This window comes from Pimephales promelas, chromosome 20 (genome assembly GCF_988280905.1).
Source record: "Pimephales promelas chromosome 20, fPimPro1.hap1.1, whole genome shotgun sequence".
Taxonomy (NCBI): domain Eukaryota; kingdom Metazoa; phylum Chordata; class Actinopteri; order Cypriniformes; family Leuciscidae; genus Pimephales; species Pimephales promelas.
The window spans coordinates 10,015,001-10,036,421 of record NC_142788.1 but is presented as its reverse complement, the minus strand read 5'-3'; the positions used below and the strand labels follow the sequence as shown (position 1 = coordinate 10,036,421).

The window sequence follows — 21,421 nt, the reverse complement described above, 5'->3', positions numbered from 1 at the left end:
TCAACATGACGCTTTTTTATTATAAGCACAAGCTACCTCTTTAAATGGCGGAGCTCTTTTAAGCAGGAGGGATTGTGATTGGCTGTCAATGTTTTAATCGTTCATCAGATGCAAAAAAAAAAGTGATTTCAACAATATGATTTCTCTCTGCCGTTATTGTTATAGTTGCGTTGTGGACTTCACTTTTCTCACAGAATTAGAAACTTATTAAAACTTTATATACTGAAAAAAACTGAAACTGAGAAAAACTTATTATTTAAAACTATTTTCATTCAGAAATGACTGGTAGGCCTAGGCTACAGTTCACAAATAACCACCAATAAATTAGAAGAAACAATGAATTAAACAAGAACATTTGCAGTAAAATGAACTCCATAGTCTTTTTTTTTGCTTTGAAATGCATATCTCTCTATGAGAGTGACTTCTGTGTGAGCTGTGCTTCATGCATCGCTTTGTTGCACGATTCTGGATAAATTGAGAATCACTTGTTGTTGTTTTTTTCTGGTTTCAAACAGCGATCACGATTCTCCCACGAATCTGAACAGACAACTAAACAAAATGTAGCTTACTAGAGTTTCAGTCAAAATGTTAATTGATGCAGTCTATTTAAAATGTTTAATTAATCTGAATTAATTATTTAAAAAAAACGGTTTGAATTAATTATTCAATGACTCACTCCTAAATACTTTTTGAATTAATCTTTTGAATGAATGATTCAATTACAAATACAATTTAAAGGGATAGTCACTCAAAAAATGAAAATTCTGTATTTTCTCACCCTCATGTTGTTCCAACCCCGTAAGACCTTCGTTCATCTTCAGAACACAAATTAAGATATTTTTGATGAAATCTGAGAGCTGGATAGGCTAGTCCATAGGCTTCTTGAGGGATTGAAACTTGCCGGCCTCGAAAAGTTATTAAAGACATCGTTAGAATAGTCCAAGTGACTACAGTGGCTCAATCTTAAGTTTATCAAACGACGAGAATACATTTTGTGCGCAAAAAACCCAAAATAACGACTTTATTTCAACTATTCATTTCCTTCTCTCTGCCTCGAATCAGGTTACTACTTTCATAGCGTATGATCTGTTATTTTACGTCACATGCATCACACACATGACCAGCGTCGGCCAATAGTGAGCCTACGTGTGACGTAGCTCTACACTATCACATTACGTTAACTGACTAGAGGCGCAAAGAGAAGGACATGAATAGTTGAAATAAAGTCTAGAGACATTCTAACAATGTCTTTAATAACTTTTCGAGGCCGGCAAGTTTCAATTCCTCAGGAAGCCTATAGACTTATACAAGAGTGATCCGGCTCTCAGATTTAATCAAACATATCGTAATTCATGTTCTGAAGATGAACGAAGATCTTGCGGGGTTGGAACAACATGAAGGTGAGTAAATACTGACAGAATTTTCATTTTTGGGTGAACTAACCCTTTAAAAAGTCAATTGTCGCCAACTACTGGTGCAACGATGTAATTGATGCAATCGTTATTTGAAGCGTCATCCCAGCTAACAATTTTAGGTTCTAAGAACGTTTTCATGACATACCCATTAAGTTTAAATTTCATTTCTGAATGTTCTAGGAACGTTCAAAATGTCCAGTTTTTTAGACGTTGTATTAACGTTATTTCTTGGTTATAAGAACGTTTTTGAAAACGTTATTAGAACGTTCAATTCTCCTGTTATATAAACATTGTATTAACGTTATTTCTTGGTTATAAGAACGTTTTTGAAAACGTTATTAGAACGTTCCAATAACAACGTGAGGATACCGTTTTTAATGCTAACGTCTTTAGGACGTTTATCAATGTAATATAACGTTGGCACAACGTTATAATAGCGTTACAGCAAGAACGTTTTTGATAACTTTTAGAGAACCTTCAGAGAACGTTATGCAGGAAGTTGCTTTGCATAATAAAAAAAACTGTATAACTAATTTGTAATGACTAATATATGTTTAACATAATAACGTTTTTAAAACGTTCCAATAACAACGTGAGGATAACGTTTTAATGCTAACGTCTTTAGAACGTTTATCAATGCAATATAACATTTTTGATAACTTTCAGAGAACCTTCAGAGAACGTTAGCCAATGTTCTGAGAACGTTCCCTGTTAGCTGGGATGTTGCTTTCAAAAGTTGATTTGGTCTATTTTAATTGCTACCGTAGACAGTTCAGTATGGTAGTTCAGTTTATAGCTGAACCATACACTTTTATCCCAGTTCTTCTGAGATAATATGAATATTTGTAGCATAACTAATGATACTGAGTGGTTTGTGAAGCGGTTTCATACTTATACATACATGACAACTGCTCTCTCTGGCTCAGCATCATCACAAACACAGATCTGAACGTTCAGGTGTGATTGTCAAAAGGTTTAATAGACAGGATAATCTTCGTCATTTAGAAATAAGATTGTGTGTGTGTGTGAATTGAGATTGCGATCTTGTAACGATTAATCATTCAGCTCTAGTGGAAGTACTTGAAAAACAACTGCATGTTTTGATCCGTTAACTTAATACCGAAAAGTGTTCATTTACTGAAAATTAGATTTACTTGAAACAAGGGCCCTTGATATGTTTGTCACAACAATGGCTGTTACCACTTAAAACCACTGACCTAAATACACACACACACACTCCCACACTCTCTCCTACAAGCTGTCTTTGTCTAGTTCAAAACCAACACACGGCTCTGACGAAGGCTTTGTGGGTCGGAGTTGCTATAGCAACAGGCGAGAGCTGCACACGGTGGCGCCAGAATCCCCTGGCCTGCTTCAGTGAGCATGGACACATGTGTGGGACCCCCTGCTGGATATCTAAAACACGTCCCCCCCACGACTCATCATACGTGCCTAAATTATAGCTGCAGCCATATTTGATATTATCTGCCTGAACAGCTCATGTGTTGAGGAGTAATGAAATGAAAATCAGGCGAGAGCAATTCCAGAATATGGCATCTTTATGTCCCCCAAACGTCTGGGGTTAGTTTAGCATGAACTCTCGCGTCTCTATTTGAGAGGAACGCTTATGTGTGCAGTCCTTTGTCATGGACACACACTGGAGCCCGTGTAGAGGTCTAGGGGTGGTAGAGTTATGACCCCTGTCCAGCGTCGTTCCAGGCCACTATGAGGCTATTGAGAACCATGTAACAGGAACCCAATATAAACAACGTCTTATAAGGGTCACAAATCTCTCTATGACACTTCTCAGCTCTAAAACCTAGTGACCCGCCTCCTGAAAGGGAACTTCATAAGCGATTGATTTGGAACACACTACGTACAGTAGGCCGCAACTCTGCATACCACACAAATAGTGACTGTACATAATATGAAATATGAAAACTCATAATTAATTTAATTTGTCATTCAGTTTGAAATTACCATGCTGCTAAGCTAACAATGCGATTTATCTATGTTATTGCATAAAACTAAAAAAAAAACAAAAAAAAAAACCACTCGGAATTGGGTAAAACCCACCATTTTAAATGATATTTTAGTATAATTAAGCAGAACTTTTCTGAACAGAATGAAATATAATTAGTTATATTTAGAATCAGCTTTTCTCTCAACTTGTCCAGCATATTGGATAACTTTTTAAAGTCGGCATGAAAACGGAAAGATTTTTTTTCGTTCCCATTGCGATGTATAGAAGTATGAGCGAAACGCTTCTCAAACAAGAACAAATGTTGGGCGGGACTTGATATTGTCCATGTGGAATTGATTGGATGGTCGTGGTTTGCGATTGGTGGATCTCCTGTGTGTGACAGGTTGCCCCGCCCTCATGCTGCAAGGGGGAAGGATGTTAAAAAATAATGATGTGTGCGGATAAATAATTAATAATAAATAGCTTAAATAAAAAAATAAAAAATATGAAGAATTTCTTCATTTTGATGTCATGGTGACATTAGCTAATGCATTCTGGGATTGCCTTCTCTGCGAGGCATGCCGGAAAAAAAATGTCCCTTAGATTCAGGACAAAGTTCTGTACTTTATATTGGAAGGAAAAATAATGAAATTAGGCAATATATTCTCCATTCATTTTATCCAATCAAAAAACCCACTGAGATCCGGGAACCTCTCTGATTGGTGGATTTCACATCATGTCATGTAGACACAATTCTATCATTATATTTAGCATTACAACATTACCAACTTAACACAAAAACTTAGATTATTATTATTATTATTATTTTATTTTTTTTTGCATGATGATAAATCGAGAAAGCGACTCAAGGTAACACTCATGGAAAGAATGTGCGTATTCATAGAAGGAGAGTAAACCACCGTGTTCTCATCATTTTAATGTTCGAATCATTCAAAAATATACATGAATTCAAATGTGGATTTGCAAGCCGATTGTTCCCGAAGGAGGGCTCAGTATCCAGTGTATATGGAACAGGTTCGTCCTCCTTCGGATCACAATCTGTAAGTAATATTAATAATGTTTGCTGTTATGGTTTCTGTAGCATGCACAATATAGTTATATTGTGTTGTGTGTGTTGTGTACACTCCGCGCAGTTTCTAAGCGGGGTAAAGTTAGTTTTGTTTTTGATATTCACCAGACATTCATTGAAAAATGGCAATTACCTCCTAAACGACTTATCCAAATATGACTTCGCTCTATATAATCAGCACTGCCCCTCAAAAGCCGCCGCAATGTGAGTTTCGCCGGGAAAGCTCGCTCTTGACGGACACGCGAGTAAGGGACCGTGTGAAAAGTGCACTTTTTCTGACACGTTGGTTCATACACTGCATTCAACACTTGACAAGCTTTAATCAGTGTTGCCAACTATTTTCAAATGAAAGTAGCTAACGCCTTACCTAAAAGTCGCTAAATGTCGCTAGATGACGTCATACGTTAATTAGCATATTCGTGACGTCATCGCGTCGTACTTGCGTTCCGCTTGCCTAATGTGTTTTCTCTATAAATTAATGCTCAGTTCACATATTGTATTTAATATATTATAATATAATATAGACGAATGTAAAATAAAGCTGTTCTCATTTCCTATATATTTTTGTCACACAAAACGAGTGATATATTGTAGTGAATGACAAAAAAAGTAATACAGCAAGCACAAGAAAAGAAAGGAAACTAATTTGTTTAAATAAAAAACATTATTATTTAAAGAAAGCAGATAAGTGATAGGTCCTAGGGAAAACACTGCTCATTCACCTCTGTCAGTGGCGTTCAACAGATGATCTGCTCCTCTCAGCCATTCACTAAACAGGGTAGACATAGAGTGAATGAAAGCAAAGGGAGAAAAGCAAAAAGTCGGGGTCTGAAAAGTCGCTAAAAATAGCGACTCATTTGCGCGATTGTTTTGCAGTTTGTACCCGGATGAGAACATCTCCCTGCTCTGTCTGTCTACAGCTGGGAGGGGCTGCTGCGCGAGGACTGGGCCACCTGTGAGTGATTTGGGACGGGGTGGGACCCACGGCAGCACTCGCTGCTCGTTGAGATGAGAAAAAACGATATGTGATTTCACATCAGAGTCTCCAAAAGTCTCTAATTACACCAGAAAAAGTCGTTAGATTTGTCGCTAGTCGCTTTTTTGAAAATTTGTCGCTAGGGGGGTCTGAATACTCGCTAAATATAGCGACGAAGTCGCTAAGTTGGCAACACTGGCTTTAATCCATTAATGGTTATGGGCGTTCTTTTGCCGACAGTCTCTGCCAAGCGTGCCGCACAAGCCCTCAAAAGTGAAGCCAAAACGTCTCGATCGCCCCCCTGTGACCGGTCCTAGTATAGCTCATAACCCCCGCCTCCCCATGTTATTCAATGGGACGCGAGACCAACTAAACAATTAAATTACACTTCACATATCCTTTTTCCAAAGATAGTTTCTGTCATTTACTGTAGTTTCTATCACGTTGATGTAATTTCAAGTGTTCCTTTTTAAAATAAGTTTGTTTTTAGTTAGTTATGTGATGATAAAAAACGGTGCTCTGACATCATGATTGACAGCTGTGATTGACAGGTTCTCTGAGCGAGGTAGTCACTGAAAGCACCAGCGGACTTTTTTTAATAATGATGATTATGTGGTTAGTAGTTGTATTTACCTTATTTTAACGAGGTTTTGCAATCAGCAGACATCATTGGAGAACAACGAAGCAGACAGAGGGCACTTAATGAAAGTGCGGGGCGTGTGCTTGCGTTTGATTCAGCGCGAAGGAGGGCGCGGCCTTGATTTCGCGGCTTTACTTCCTGCTCACGACTGCGCATGACCGGTCCCGAAACACGCAAGTGCGCAGACTCAGGTCCCAAGATGTCAGCGTCATATCGAGACACTGGCGGCCTCGGTTCTCTCTGATAGAAAAGAGCGAAGGGGCGTCGTCCATCTTTTTTTACAGTCTATGGTCTCTGCATACGGTTTACCAATAACAACTGACTGGGTCATTTGACCAATCGCCGCAGATTCGCGTCACTCAAAGGAGGTGTTTGGGAAAATGAATCGTCAAACAAATCATTTGAGAGTCGTTGAGCAAATCAGGTAAAAAATAAACGCATATTATAAGACAAATAAAGTGTTTTTTATCCTTGCATGCACGTTAAACTGTTTTTGGGAACTCCCAAAACAAAAATAGGAACATTTCAAATGCTCTTTCAAATGTTATACGGATCTCACTAGATTTCAGAACACAACACTTTTATTAAAGCTCTTTCTCTGTGACGTTTGAAAAATTAATTCCACTCACACTGTGACTGATAGGTCGATGTCAGATGGCTATCTACACCCCCCTGCACATTTGGTGGTCTAATTACATTGCAAATAGGAGAATCAAATTGCTGTTTTGTGGACAACTTGGTCCAATGCATGTAAATTTTATGACCTATTAATAAACTGGGGAAATGTTCATGAATTGAAGTCTCTGTTTGTAGGATATCGCTGTCGGGCGGAAACCTTGTACGTCCAAAACCGCTACATTTCAGGAAATGGAAAAAAAAATTTGGCTTTATACATGATCAGACTCTTTAATTTGTCATTATATAATCAACATTTAGTTATTTTCAAAATAGTAACGCACTAACAACGACTCAGAACACCACTTCACCGCCGACTTCATGTTCATTAATCCTGATGGCCATCATCCACTGCATTCATCTCATTACAGTAATATGCTGAGCCGACAGAAGACGACTTAAGGAAGATTATATGAAACAGAACTATTTAAAATCACTCTGTTTCCACGGCAACACACACACACACACACACACACACACCTGGGGAGGAGCTATCAGGAGGGGTTTAGATAACCGAGCTCCTGCACAGCTTAGAGAAACGTCACAATTTAAGCTACATGCACTGCACTGCTTTCTCAGCATGTATATGCAGCTGTTAGCATTTCATTTTGAGAGGATGCATTTCATTTACATAACTCAAAGTAAGGCACTCAAAAATATAAACAGGCTGTTCATTATATAAGGACTTATGTCTAATAACGTCGCTGCTGGGAGGAAACCACGTATCTCCAAAAAACTGTTTTTGTTTTGTTTTGTTTTTTATTAAACAATATGTTGTCAAAGTTGATACGGTATGAACATTTTTGCAGATGCCGATAACCGATAATCCTTTATATTTAAAAGCTGATAACCAATATATTGGCTGATAAATGTCAATCAAAATTCTGATTACAAAAACAAAAGTTTCTTCGTTAAAATTCATGTCCCAAGCTATGGAGGTGTATTGCATTCACTTGAAGAAAAAAAAATCTACTCTGTTTTTCTGAATTAACGAGTTAATTTTTCATGAGAAAAAAAATTTGCTCTGTTTTTCTGAATTAATGAGTTAATTTTTCATGAGAAAAAAAGTTTTGCTCTGTTTTTCTGAATTAACGAGTTAATTTTTCATGGAATTTTTTTTTTTGCTCTGTTTTTCTGAATTAATGAGTTAATTTTTCATGAGAAAAAACAAATATTTTGCTCTGTTTTTCTGAATTAATCAGTTAATTTTTCATGGATTTTTTTTTTGCTCTGTTTTCTGAATTAACGAGTTAATTCAGAAAAAACAGAGCAAAAACTTTTTTTCTCACGAAAAATTAACTCATTAATTCAGAAAAACAGAGAAAAAAAATATTTTCTCATGAAAAATTAACTCATTAATTCAGAAAAACTCTGAGAATTTTAGACATTGGTGTTTTGTTTTGTAGAACAGATCTGAGTCATCACATAGCACTTTCATCAAATACAGGTTTTAAAGTTTACTGTAGTTATGTGGTATTTTTTTTTTTATTATTATTTTTCTTTTTTTTCTTCTATAATTTGGCCAAAATCTCATGTTATTAACGATGAAGCGGCTGCACAGGGTATTTAAGACAGTATTGGCTGTGGCTCGACGACAAATGACACTAAGACACTCTTCAAGTATATAAATATTTAGTCTTTATATATATATATATATATATATATATATATGAAGAGTTCAGATGCAAAAGCATCTAAATGCCATTTGAAATGTTCTTCTTTAATGATGATTTTTATCAAACTTGTATATTTAAGTTAAGTAATTTCACTTAAATAACAATTAATAGGTAATTGTCATTGCCATTTAAGTGAAATCAATGAACTTAAATATACAAGCTTGATAAAAATGATCATTCTAGAAGAAAATTTCAAATGGCACTTAGAGGCTTTTGCATCTGAACTCTTCATATATATATATATATATATATATAGGGCTGTGCAAAAATTAATTGCATCCAAAATAAAAGTCTGTGTTTACATAATATATTTGTGTGTGCTGTGTATAATTATTTTGTATATGTAAATACATATGCATGCATGTATATATTTAAGAATTATTTGCGCTTAAATTCTGTATATATATAAATACAAAATCTATATTATATAAATATAAATATTTTATATATGAATAACACATTTTCTTAAATTTAGACATGCATGTGTCTGTATTTATATATACAAAATAATTATATACAGCACACACAAATATATTATGTAAACACAGACTTTTATTTTGGATGCGATTAATCGCAATTAGTTTTTGCACAGCCCTAATATATATATATATATATATATATATATATATATATATATACACTCACCGGCCACTTTATTAGGTACACCTGTCCAACTGCTCGTTAACACTTAATTTCTAAGCAGCCAATCACATGGCGGCAACTCAGTGCATTTAGGCATGTAGACATGGTCAAGACAATCTCCTGCAGTTCAAACCGAGCATCAGTATGGGGAAGAAAGGTGATTTGAGTGACTTTGAACGTGGCATGATTGTTGGTGCCAGAAGGGCTGGTCTGAGTATTTCAGAAACTGCTAATCTACTGGGATTTTCACGCACAACCATCTCTAGGGTTTACAGAGAATGGTCCGAAAAAGAAAAAACATCCAGTGAGCGGCAGTTCTGTGGGCGGAAATGCCTTGTTGATGCCAGAGGTCAGAGGAGAATGGCCAGACTGGTTCGAGCTGATAGAAGGGCAACAGTGACTCAAATAACCACCCGTTACAACCAAGGTGGGCAGAAGAGCATCTCTGAACGCACAGTACGTCGAACTTTGAGGCAGATGGGCTACAGCAGCAGAAGACCACACCGGGTGCCACTCCTTTCAGCTAAGAACAGGAAACTGCGGCTACAATTTGCACAAGCTCATCGAAATTGGACAATAGAAGATTGGAAAAACGTTGCCTGGTCTGATGAGTCTCGATTTCTGCTGCGACATTCGGATGGTAGGGTCAGAATTTGGCGTCTACAACATGAAAGCATGGATCCATCCTGCCTTGTATCAACGGTTCAGGCTGGTGGTGGTGGTGTCATGGTGTGGGGAATATTTTCTTGGCACTCTTTGGGCCCCTTGGTACCAATTGAGCATCGTTGCAACGCCACAGCCTACCTGAGTATTGTTGCTGACCATGTCCATCCCTTTATGACCACAATGTACCCAACTTCTGATGGCTACTTTCAGCAGGATAAAGCGCCATGTCATAAAGCTGGAATCATCTCAGACTGGTTTCTTGAACATGACAATGAGTTCGCTGTACTCAAATGGCCTCCACAGTCACCAGATCTCAATCCAATAGAGCATCTTTGGGATGTGGTGGAACGGGAGATTCGCATCATGGATGTGCAGCCGACAAATCTGCGGCAACTGTGTGATGCCATCATGTCAATATGGACCAAACTCCCTGAGGAATGCTTCCAGCACCTTGTTGAATCTATGCCACGAAGAATTGAGGCAGTTCTGAAGACAAAAGGGGGTCCAACCCGTTACTAGCATGGGGTACCTAATAAAGTGGCCGGTGAGTGTATATATAAAGATGGATGCACCTCTTGATAAAAGTAACATCACAACACTTATTTACAGGCAGTGTATTATATATATATATATATATATATATATATATATATATATATACACAACGCTATCTCACGACCAATTCATACATTCATTCATGAGATTGGGTTGATATAGTGTTTTTTTGAGTAATGAAAACACAGTACTTGCAAACCAGTTGTTTACTTACCCCTGCATTGCAAACAAGCAGAGACGGTTCAACTGCGTGCGGCACTTCATTCACAAACAAGGCGGGTGGAGTTATGTTTGACTGACAGTTTGAGGATCCAATATTTAGCCTCAAGCTTATCTTAACACTTTTTATCGCAAAACCCACAGAAAAGCACAAAGGCCGACCAATAGTAATGATTTATGAAAAAGAAATACAAATGTCAAAATATGGAGACACAAGGTTTCTGTCCGACAGCGACAGTGAACCTTAATCAAAATGGAAAATGACATCTTTGCATTAATCATGTGAGGTCAAATGATGGCACACACCAGGATGTGGTTCGGTACAGTAAGTGTTAATGTGGCGTTCAGCCTGCTGTGTGTGCTGTAATGAGCTGATAACATTCATGGCCTGTCTGTGCACTCAGTCACCTTGGCAACTCAGCACAGATCTCAGCACGCCTCCCAGAGGGACAGCAGTGCACAAACTAATACAAATCAGCTGGTCATCCACAACGAGTCAAGCAGAACAGGACAAAACACACGTATAAACAAGAGTAGATCCGACTGGCTGTCGAATGAGGGAAAATGAACAAAAACACTGCGAGTAAATCTCATTTCAGCTTTGTCTAGGACCAGAAAGAAGACATTTGCTTCATGCCACTGAATCATACAAAATTTTCTTATCAAGCGGGACATAACCTCCTATATTTTGTCCAACGCGTTCTCATCCCAAAGCGCCATATAGGACGCTTTTGCAAAAGCGTAAATATCCAACGCACATGGCACCCTTTAACGTCTAATGAGACGCTTCGGTTAATGGTTAAGTTTAGATATGGTGTAGGGTAAGGGTTAGACCACTAGGGGGCGCCTTCTGCCCAAATATATCTGCGTCTCATTTCACGTTAAAGGGTGCCATGTGCGTTGGATATTTACGCTTTTGCAAAAGCGTCCTATATGGCGCTTTGGGATGAGACCGGGCTCATTTTGTCGGTATGTTTTACATTCAACGCAGACTACAACTGACGGCCACAGATAATCGGAACAATGGAAAAGATCATATTTGGGATATTAAGAAACAACATCAAGATCATTAAAATGAACATTAATCAGACAATCGATATTTGTACCCACCCCTATTGGTGTGTATTTCTGCATTGTGCAGGAAAGAGGAACGAGGAAATGCCCCAAATTCTTCAAATAACACAATCTATTATCAAATGTGTTCTGATTGGCTGTTGTATTGTATCACTGCGCATTTCTGATGGTCAACCGGATAAAGACTCATTGGGCCCTATCTTGCACCCGGTGCAAATGACTTTGTACACTGACGCATTTATCGTTCCAATTTTGCACCCGCGCAAAGCGGACTTTTCCCTCCACAGACGCACGTTGGTAAACTAGGAAATGAACTTGCGCTCCCTGGGTGGGCGTGTTTTGGCGCAAACATTCCCAGGTGCTATTTTACACTTCCAGAAAACAATTGCGTCCCAGACCAGAAAAAACCTAGTCTAAAGACGCGTTGCGCGTACATTCAGATGCTATTTTAAGCGCGCATGCTTGGCCATAATACAGAGTGTGAACAAAGCGCATACACTGTAGATTGATGACAATGATTCTCTCATTCCCGGCGTTATTTCCCGTTACGCCCAAACCACACCTGTGAACAATGAGGCTACTTCAGACCAACCCCTTTTAAACTTGCGTCAGGTGCAAGAGTCATTTATCCCGCAACAAAATAGCAACAGCGTAAATAGCAACAGCGCCCAAGACCCGCCCACAAAGTTACTTGTGCTTCGCGCTTGATACTTGCGTTTTAATCGTTAAAATAGGGCCTACTAGCTATATGTTTCCATTCAGTTATTTTTATGCACATTTTGCAGACTGATCTCATGAAGTAGCGTGTGTATGACACGCCAATTCGTATTTCCATTTTTGGCGTGCTATCAACACGCATAATCGCTTTTCGGCGTGTTTATGAACGCCGTTGACTTAACGCTATATAAATATATGACTTACCTCAACCCCGTCCCTAAACCTAACCGTCACTGGGGTTAATGGCATTTATGACTGTTCCCTTACCATCCTAGGGAAAAAAAAGATATGACTTACCTCAACCCCATCCCTAAACTTAAAGGGTTAGTTCACCCAAAAATGAAAATTCTGTCAGTATTTACTCACCCTCATGTTGTTCCAACCCCGTAAGACCTTCGTTCATCTTCAGAACACAAATTAAGATATTTAAGATATTAAGATCGCTCCTGCATACAGTCCATAGGCTTCTTGAGGTACTGGCTCTTGCTGTCCCCGAAAAGTCATTAAAGACATCGTTAAAATAGTCCAAGTGACTACAGGGGCTCAATCTTAAGTTTATCAAACGACGAGAACACATTTGTGCGCAAAAAAACAACAAAAATAACGACTTTATTTCAACTATTCACTTCCTCCATGAGCCTGTAAGTCAGTTAACGTAGTGTGATTGCGTAGAGCTACGTCACACGTAGGCTCACTATTGGCCGACGCTGGTCATGTGTGTGTGATGCGTGTGACGTACAATAACAGAAGCTTACGCTATTAAACTAGTAACCTGACTCGCGCAGAGGGAGAAATAAACAAATAGTTGAAATAAAGTCGTTATTTTTGTTGTTTTTTTGCGCACAAAAGTGTTCTCGTCGTTTGATAAACTTAAGATTGAGCCCCTGTAGTCACTTGGACTATTTTAACGATGTCTTTAATGACTTTTCGAGGACAGCAAGAGCCAGTCCCTCAAGAAGCCTATGGACTGTATGCAGGAGCGATCTTAATATCTTAAATTTCTTAATTTGTGTTCCGAAGATGAACGAAGGTCTTACGGGGTTGGAACAACATGAGGGTGAGTAAATACTGACAGAATTTTCATTTTTGGGTGAACTAACCCTTTAACCGTCACTGGGGTTAATGGCATTTATGACTGGAGATTTGACTGTGTGTACAGACACGCGGAATGACGCGGACGTTAATGGCGTAGACATACACGCGGATAGCTCAAAATGCGTAGAGATGACACGCCTCCTGACTCGAAAGTGGCGTATATGTTTACGCAAAAGTCATGATGTCATGTTGCATTTTGGGATATCACATAAAAATGAAAAATATTAAAACCGCCAGATTGAAACGCCAAGATGCGCAGAAATCCTAAAAATGCACATTAAAAAACATGCACTCAGTTGAGTCAGATCAATTTTTTTCTTATCCGATAAGAAAACATGCGCATGAACTATGATGGAAAAACATTCACCGAATACATTTTTCGAAGAGCATCAATCAATATATTGACGGACTAACCAGCGGACATGTTAATTCTGAAATGCGTTCCCAAACAGCAGCATACGCCTCAGAAAGCAAGTTAACATTACCATGTTTCTGAGGAGCGATATATTTTATATACGAAGTGTATTATCTATGGCTTTTCCTACTGCGAAACTTGGCCAGTTTGTTAGAAAGTGGCGATTTTGTTCTCTTCAACTCGCAGTGCTTTATTCGCAAGTGTTTTATGCGATATTCAGTGTTGTAGTCGAGACCACCTCACTCGAGTCTGAGTCGAGTCCGAGACCAGAGACGGTCGAGTCCGAGTCGAGACCGAGACCAGTGAGGGTTGATTACCTAATTTACTTTTATTTACTTAGAGAAATCCTTTTTTTTTTTTTTACTGAATTTACTTAGAGTTTAAAAAATATGATCAGTTTAGGGTAAAAAGGCCACATAGTAGGTGGTGTTAAAAGTAATTTTATTACAATGTCATGTGCAGTTGCGCACTAGAAAATCGCCAATCACTGGGCGTGTCAATCAATTTAAAGAAATATTTTATTAACATACATTAATAATCATGAAAAATATTTTGAATTGAACTCGAGTGGACTCTGGAATAATTCCGAGTCCTAAAAAAAAAATGTTCGAGTACGAGTCAATTCCGAGTCCAAATGCACACGAGTCCATGACAAGACCAAGACCATTAAAATATGGTCTCGAGACCGAGTCCGAATCTCGAGTACTACAACACTGGGGATATTCCAAGTTAAGTTCGCAACTTTGGATGGAAACACAAGCGGTTTCACGAGTGTTATTTTGCATTGTGATCAGCTGAAACTCAAGGTGAAGTACTTTCAGATGTGTGTGTTCTGGATCATGAACTTTCTCACTTCGCAGTGGCTCGGTGGCAGTTTCCCCATCAGACTAAACCAACAGCGCAGGTTAAGAGAGGGCAACATCAAAGCTTGGCTGACAGCTCAAGCAAACACATCTCATTTCCTCTGTAATTTCCTTGTTTTGTGTTTGCTCTTAAACACACACACACAAACGAATTCAACACTGCATCTGAAACAATGAGCAGTCTCCTACACGCGGCTTCAGCTTGCAGAGGGACTACTGCGTTCAGCAACATCAGGTGTCATGATACTGATGATGAGAGCGGACCCCCGGGGGACACAGCCAGCGCTGATGAGGACCTGAAGACGGCACATATGTCTCCAGAAGAGACCCTCATCTGATTCTGACATGATTGCTCTTCGGGAAGCCTCGGGCTGACAATAAATCAGCCAATGAAATCCTTCAAAATGTGGTGTGTATGAGAGTAATAGCCCATAATCATTGCTAAAGACCTTCATTGTTAAACATTTATCATCTTTATAATTGTCTAGATTTTATTAGACACTATTTATATTATAATTACACCATTAATATAAAATGATTACAATTTCTATCTATCTGTCTGTCTGTCTGTCTTTCTATTTATCTGTATGTATGTCTGTCTGTCTGTCTGTCTATCTAACTGCATGTCTGTCTGTTTATCTGTCTGCCTGTCTGTCTCTGTCTGTCTGTCTGTCTTTCTATGTTTATCTGTCTGTCCGTCCGTCCGTCCGTCTATTTGTCTGTCTGTCTGTCTATGTCTTCTAAAATGTTAAAAAACTCATTAAAAAAACTTTCAAAAGTAAGATGGTAAGATGTTATATATTTTTTTTTTTAAATCTCTTATACTGACCAAGGCTACATTTATTAGATCAAAAATACAGTAAAACAGTATTGTGTTAATAGTATTTCAATTTGAAATCACTGTTTTCATTTGAATGCATTATACAATGTAATGTATTCCTGTCATCAAAGTTTCCAGTCTTCAGTGTCACATGATCATTCATTCTTATGCGATAGAAACATTTCTTATTATTATCAATGTTAACAGCTCCATATATCCGTGGAAACCATGATACCTTTTTTTTCAGGATTCCTTGATGATTAGAAAGTTGAAACAAAAATCCTTTGTAACATTATAAATGTATTTTCTTTCATTATTAATCAGTTTAATGCGTATTTCCTGAACAAAGGTATTAATTTCTTCCTTTTTTTTACCATATTGACCCCGAACTTTCGAACTTGTAAACGGTACTGTACAAATTAAATAAAAAAAAAGGTAACACTTTATTTTGATAGTCCACTTTAGACATTCAACTAACTATAAGTAACTTTGCCGCTATATGTCAACTAACTATCATTAGAGTATTAGTAGACTGTCAGTTTAATATCGGCTAACACTTTATTTTGTTGGTTCCCCAACAGACATTCAACTGACTGTAAGTAACTTAGCAACTACAAGTAAACTTGTTCTCCTAACCTGAACCCTAACACCTAACCCTAACCTAACAGTCTACTGACAGTCTACTAATACTCTAATGAAACTTAGTTGACATGTAGTTGAAAATTTACTTATAGTTAAAATGTCTAAAGTGACTATCGAAATAAAGTGTAACCAAAAAAAATCTGTAATAATTTATGAACACAACACTTTTTTTATATATATTTCTGCAATATTAGCAAGCAGTAAAAAGAGAGACAAACACTCACCCATTGACTAGGTCATCATCGTCATCATCGACGTCATCATCATCATCCTCTTCTGGTTGGATTTTGCCCGTCAGGTTGCTGTCGATGAGGTAAGCAGACTTAAGGTCAGCCAAGTCATCGTCTGCGGCGTCCAGGCCCTGGATGAGATGGATGCGCTGCAGGTGGCTGATCTGTGAGGACGCTCGGGTGGGCATGGAGTGGGCCGTGACCCCGGAGGAGGGGGCGTCACCCGCCTGCAGGCGAGGGCTGGACTGGCCATGACGCCAGGACAGAGGAGAGGAACGGTTGGAAAAGCTGCGGGCGTTGGTCTCATCGCTGTCGTAACACACGCTGCTCTCAATACAGCTGAAAGACAACAGCAAGACAAGACGGTTACATCCTTATTTCTTAAACTTTAGCATAGTGTTCAACCAATGTTAGGGAAAGTTACATTCAAAAGTAATGCGATACTCACAAACTAGTAATTACTTTTATGAAAAGTAATGCATTATGTTACTTTTCAGTACTTTTTCCTCAGCTGGGCTGGGATTTCTTGTTAAATAACAAAAACATGTAAAGGCCCTTTCACACCAAAAGTAAAATAAATAAATGTAAATTCACGCCTGTACAGTAGAGGGCGCAGCTCAAACAAAACTTTCAGCTGTGCTGCCGTTCTGGATCGCAGAAGAAGAAAAGTTTAACATTCTTTCTTCATCAATAAATTCAACAAAATGTGATGTTTACCTTTTATTTATTTATTTTTTGCTTATTATACTACGGTTTAATCGGATCACTGAAGGTCAGCAGAAACGCCATTGGTTAATAAAATTAGATTAAATACATAAGTCGATCGCGAAGAGTTTTCAAAATCAGAGAAAAAAAGCCTATTGTGTGTAGTAAATGGTGTCTGGATGCGGAGTTTGGGCTCATGCGAGCGCGTCGAGTATAAACACGGTTTTACGCTTTAACCAGCTCAGCCACAGTAGCTCATTTTAGCCAGCTTAACTTTTACTATCCTGTTAGAAAAAAATATATATATAGTTGCATAGTTTCATGTGGTTCTTTTCCTTTGCTGTATTATGGGTTTGCTATGTGGGGAGAAACGTGCTGGTTATATTTGTGAGAATCAGCTGATTACTATTCTTATGGTAACACTTTACAATAAGGTTCATTAGTTAACATTAGTTAACTACATTAGTTAACATGTACAATATGTGAACAATACTTCTTCAGCATTTATTAATCTTAGTTAATATTAATTCCAACATTTCATAAGTTGTAAATTACTTATGTTTTGTGTAAATTACTTATGTTTTTGTAAATTACTTATGTTTTTAGGACCCCCTTGAAAATGAGATGTTGCATCTCAAGGGGCTATCCTGTCAATAAATTCAAATTTACTAATACGTTATTAAAATCAAAGGTTGTATTAGTTAACATTAGTTAATGGACTGTGAACTAACATGAACGCACAATGAACAGCTACCTTACGAAAAATAAGTATATTTCAAGTTCATTTTATGTAGTATACTTAAGTAATGTTCAAGTATATTTTTAAGTATACTTTATGTAGTAAGTATACTAATGTCACTATGTACTAGTACTAAACTTGTAAGTATACTATTTTAATACCGCTTGGGACTAAATTGGCCCACTTTTAGTGCATAAAAGTATATGTTTAAGTGTACTATAAGTGTAACAGTAAGTGCACAACTAGTTCATAATTATGCATCTCATGTGTACTGCAAGTGAATTTACTAGTAGTTTAGTTTTTTACTGTAATACTTATACAAGTATACTTTGAATACTTAATTATACTTTTAAGTATTTCTGGATCAAAAGATTGAGTACAAGAACAGGACAAATATACTTGCTTTTCTCTCAGTATAAGTCAAGTACACTTAAGTGTAATTTGAAGTATATTTCTGAGAAGTACAGGAAAAATAAACTGAAAGTATACTTTCTTATTTTTAGTTTAAAAGAAGTACACTAATGGCACACTTGAATAAACTTCTTTTTCGTTTTATTAACTAACATTAACAAAGATTAATAAACACTGCAACTAATGCATTGCTCATCGTTAGTTCATGTTAGTTAATGCATTTACTAATGTTAACTAATGAACCTTATTGTAAAGTGTTACCATTATTATATTATATATTAAGACCCTTGATCCTCACCTGACTATGACTTTGTAGACTTTATCCATGATGTGCTTTATAATGGACTGTGCTTCAGAAACAGTGACAATGTTACACAGTCTTGGCTTACTTTGGCAATTCTCTGCTGTCTCAGACGACATGTTTGTCCCGTTTTAGCCACAGTAGCTTTTTCGAAAGGGATAACGTACTCTCATCCTAGGGCGTCATATAGGTGACGCTTTTGACATTGCGTCTAAATCCGACGCACATGGCACCCTTTAACGCCAATTTTTACTTATACTTTATACGGCGTAGCATACGCGTACCATACCGTGCACCCTTCGCCGTAGCCTGACGCACACCTCCTCAAAAATGTAACTAGTAACTACACGTCATGACGACGTGAACCGCAAGATCTGTGATTGGTCGGCTTGGTAGCATCGCATTCCCTCCTACGAATTTATGCACGTACCATCTCACGCATTTCCACATGTACCATCTCCTCCGACGTCTTCTCTCGTTTCTGCCTTTTAGTTTTAGTAATTTTAGTAAAATTAACAGTTTTTCCACCTCAATAAGCTGCAACTCCAACATGATCCACTCTCTTTCAGTCACCATTGCTTGTAGTAACCTAGCCGCGAGGAATCTAAACACAATGGAACGTTAAAACCCTCCGCCGCCAACTAGCGTTTCGGAGCAGTACTGCAGAGCAACCAAGACCTGAACGCAGAAGTGTAAATCCTCACGACGGCGTCGCCTATGTGCGTAGCCTACACCGTACACTACACTCTTAGAAGAAATTGTTCTATTTACAACCAGAATTTTACCATTTTTTTTGGTAAAAGGTTCTATTGGCCAAGTATGGAATCCCAGGGTTCTATATAGAACCCAGATGAACCCTTTTTTAAAGAGTGTATAGAACATTTTAGGGGTTCCAAATACGTAGCGCTGATAGAACCTTTTCTTCTAAGAGTGTACGGCATAGCCTCGACGCAGAAGTATAAATTGGCCTTTAGCATCAATATAACACGCTTCGGTTATGGGTAGGTTTAGGTCTGGGGTAGGGTTAGGGTTAGACCACTAGGAGGCGCCTTCTGGCCCATATATATCTGCGTCTCATATTGACGCTAAAGGGTGCCGTGTGCGTTGGATGTAGACGCAATGTTAAAAGCGTCACCTATATGACGCCTTGGGATGAGAACGGGCTGAAAGGGAGGGGTGAGCAGTGGGCTGAGCCCTTAGTGCTGCAACTGGCAACCGAACCGCTAGATGTCGCTATAAATCACACACCGCACCTTTAATTTTGAGGGCAAAAAAGGTCCATAAATTGTCAATAGTCTAGCAATAAATGAAGCACAACTCACACAGATATAACTTTCAAACCAAGCCAATTTTCTGCTAAATATGTGGGGCAATCTTTTGCCCTCACACCATATCATGGACTGTAATGACTGGCTTTCATCCATTAAAATTTACCAACACCGGTAAATGTGACCACACCTTCGAAGATTTTGAAAAGATTCCTAATATTGACATTAGACTAAAACATAAATGGCCTAATGTTGCATTCATGAGACTAGTAAAGGTTTTGTAGTCAGAATTTTTAATTTTTATCAAACTCCAATCCTTGCCAATAGAAGTGATGCAAGAAGTGATAAACAAAAAAAAAAAAACGTGACTGACGTGACTCGTTTTCTCAATTCACCAACAACTGACAGGTGTGCCAAAAAAAACTAATTTTGGACCCCGGCTAGACAGGTTTGCAGCCTGGAATTGATGGAATTTCACAGAGACGTTTCTGAGAGTGCAGGCAAACTCATTCGTCACACCAGATATAACTGTCAGCTTATCGAGCACACCCGTTTCATCAACACATTTCAGTCTTACACATTTTGTGGAAGTGTGTCTATGTAGTCTCGGGTAAGTGATCCATCACATGTGGGGACGCAGGAGAATTTAAAGGTAAAACATGTCTGAGGATGTGTAATCTCCTTCATGGCTGGTGTACACACCGCTTAAGCTTTCTACAGGAAGTCAATCACACACACATTCACACTGACCCCTCGGGTGCCTTTTTTCCCCCCTGATATTGAAATAGTAGGTCACAGTTTGGGCAGCTGGAGGAACTGGCTGACCTTCTGCCGATTCAACACCCGCCCATCCCCGTCCTAAAGCCCTCATCTGGATAAACTCATATCCTCCTGAGTTGTGGGCCTGCCCCGCACTGATTTTAATGCTCTTATTTAGTTTCCAGGTGTCTAGGTTTGGTTTTTAATACTTTTAAGCCCAGCGGATGGATGGAGATTATTTCCTGCTGTCCCTGAGCTCAACTTTCAAGTATACAAAGCAATAGGATAAAGTTCTCTCAAATTTAATGGAATGCGTTTGGTTCGAAACAAGTTCAATCTATGGCACGCTGTCAATTACCTCAGAACATCATTTCAACTAAGCTAATTCGAAAGTACACACATATGGGTTATTGGAGCTGTAAATGTGTCTAAATCATCTTTTTCAAAATGGGATCACAGCATAATTTCTTTAGGTGAATGTTTCACTATGTTTCAAGGGTCGACTGACTGACTGACGCACACAAAGTGCACATGTTTTTATTCAGGCTACAGATACTTTATTTCTAACAGCTGGATTCACTAAAGTTTGAAATAAATAATAAGTAAATATTAGAAAATAATGGATGATATAAATAAATATTAATTAGATATTCAAAGACTTGTTTAAATGTTATAAACGTGTATTGTTTGAATGCCGACAGTATATAGGATAGATAGGATATAGTGTTTGCCTTTCTTTCTATAATGAACAATATTTGTCATACAGTACATGTATATTGTTTACCGTCTTTATTTAATATTTCTATCAAATAATTTATTAGACAGAACTGTTCAATAAAGACAGTAAGCTAATAAAGTCAGAGAA

At 38.1% G+C, this 21,421-nt stretch overlaps 1 protein-coding gene across 8 annotated transcripts in view; it reads right to left on the bottom strand.

Moving 5' to 3' along the window:
* Positions 1-21,421, bottom strand: part of nav1a (neuron navigator 1a) — a 210,023-nt gene that overhangs the window by 114,538 nt on the left and 74,064 nt on the right. For all 8 annotated transcript variants that reach the window (XM_039689889.2, XM_039689893.2, XM_039689892.2 and 5 more), the window contains one exon: positions 16,368-16,712. In XM_039689889.2, the coding sequence (XP_039545823.2) occupies positions 16,368-16,712 (345 nt within the window). The remainder of the gene's footprint in view (positions 1-16,367; positions 16,713-21,421) is intronic.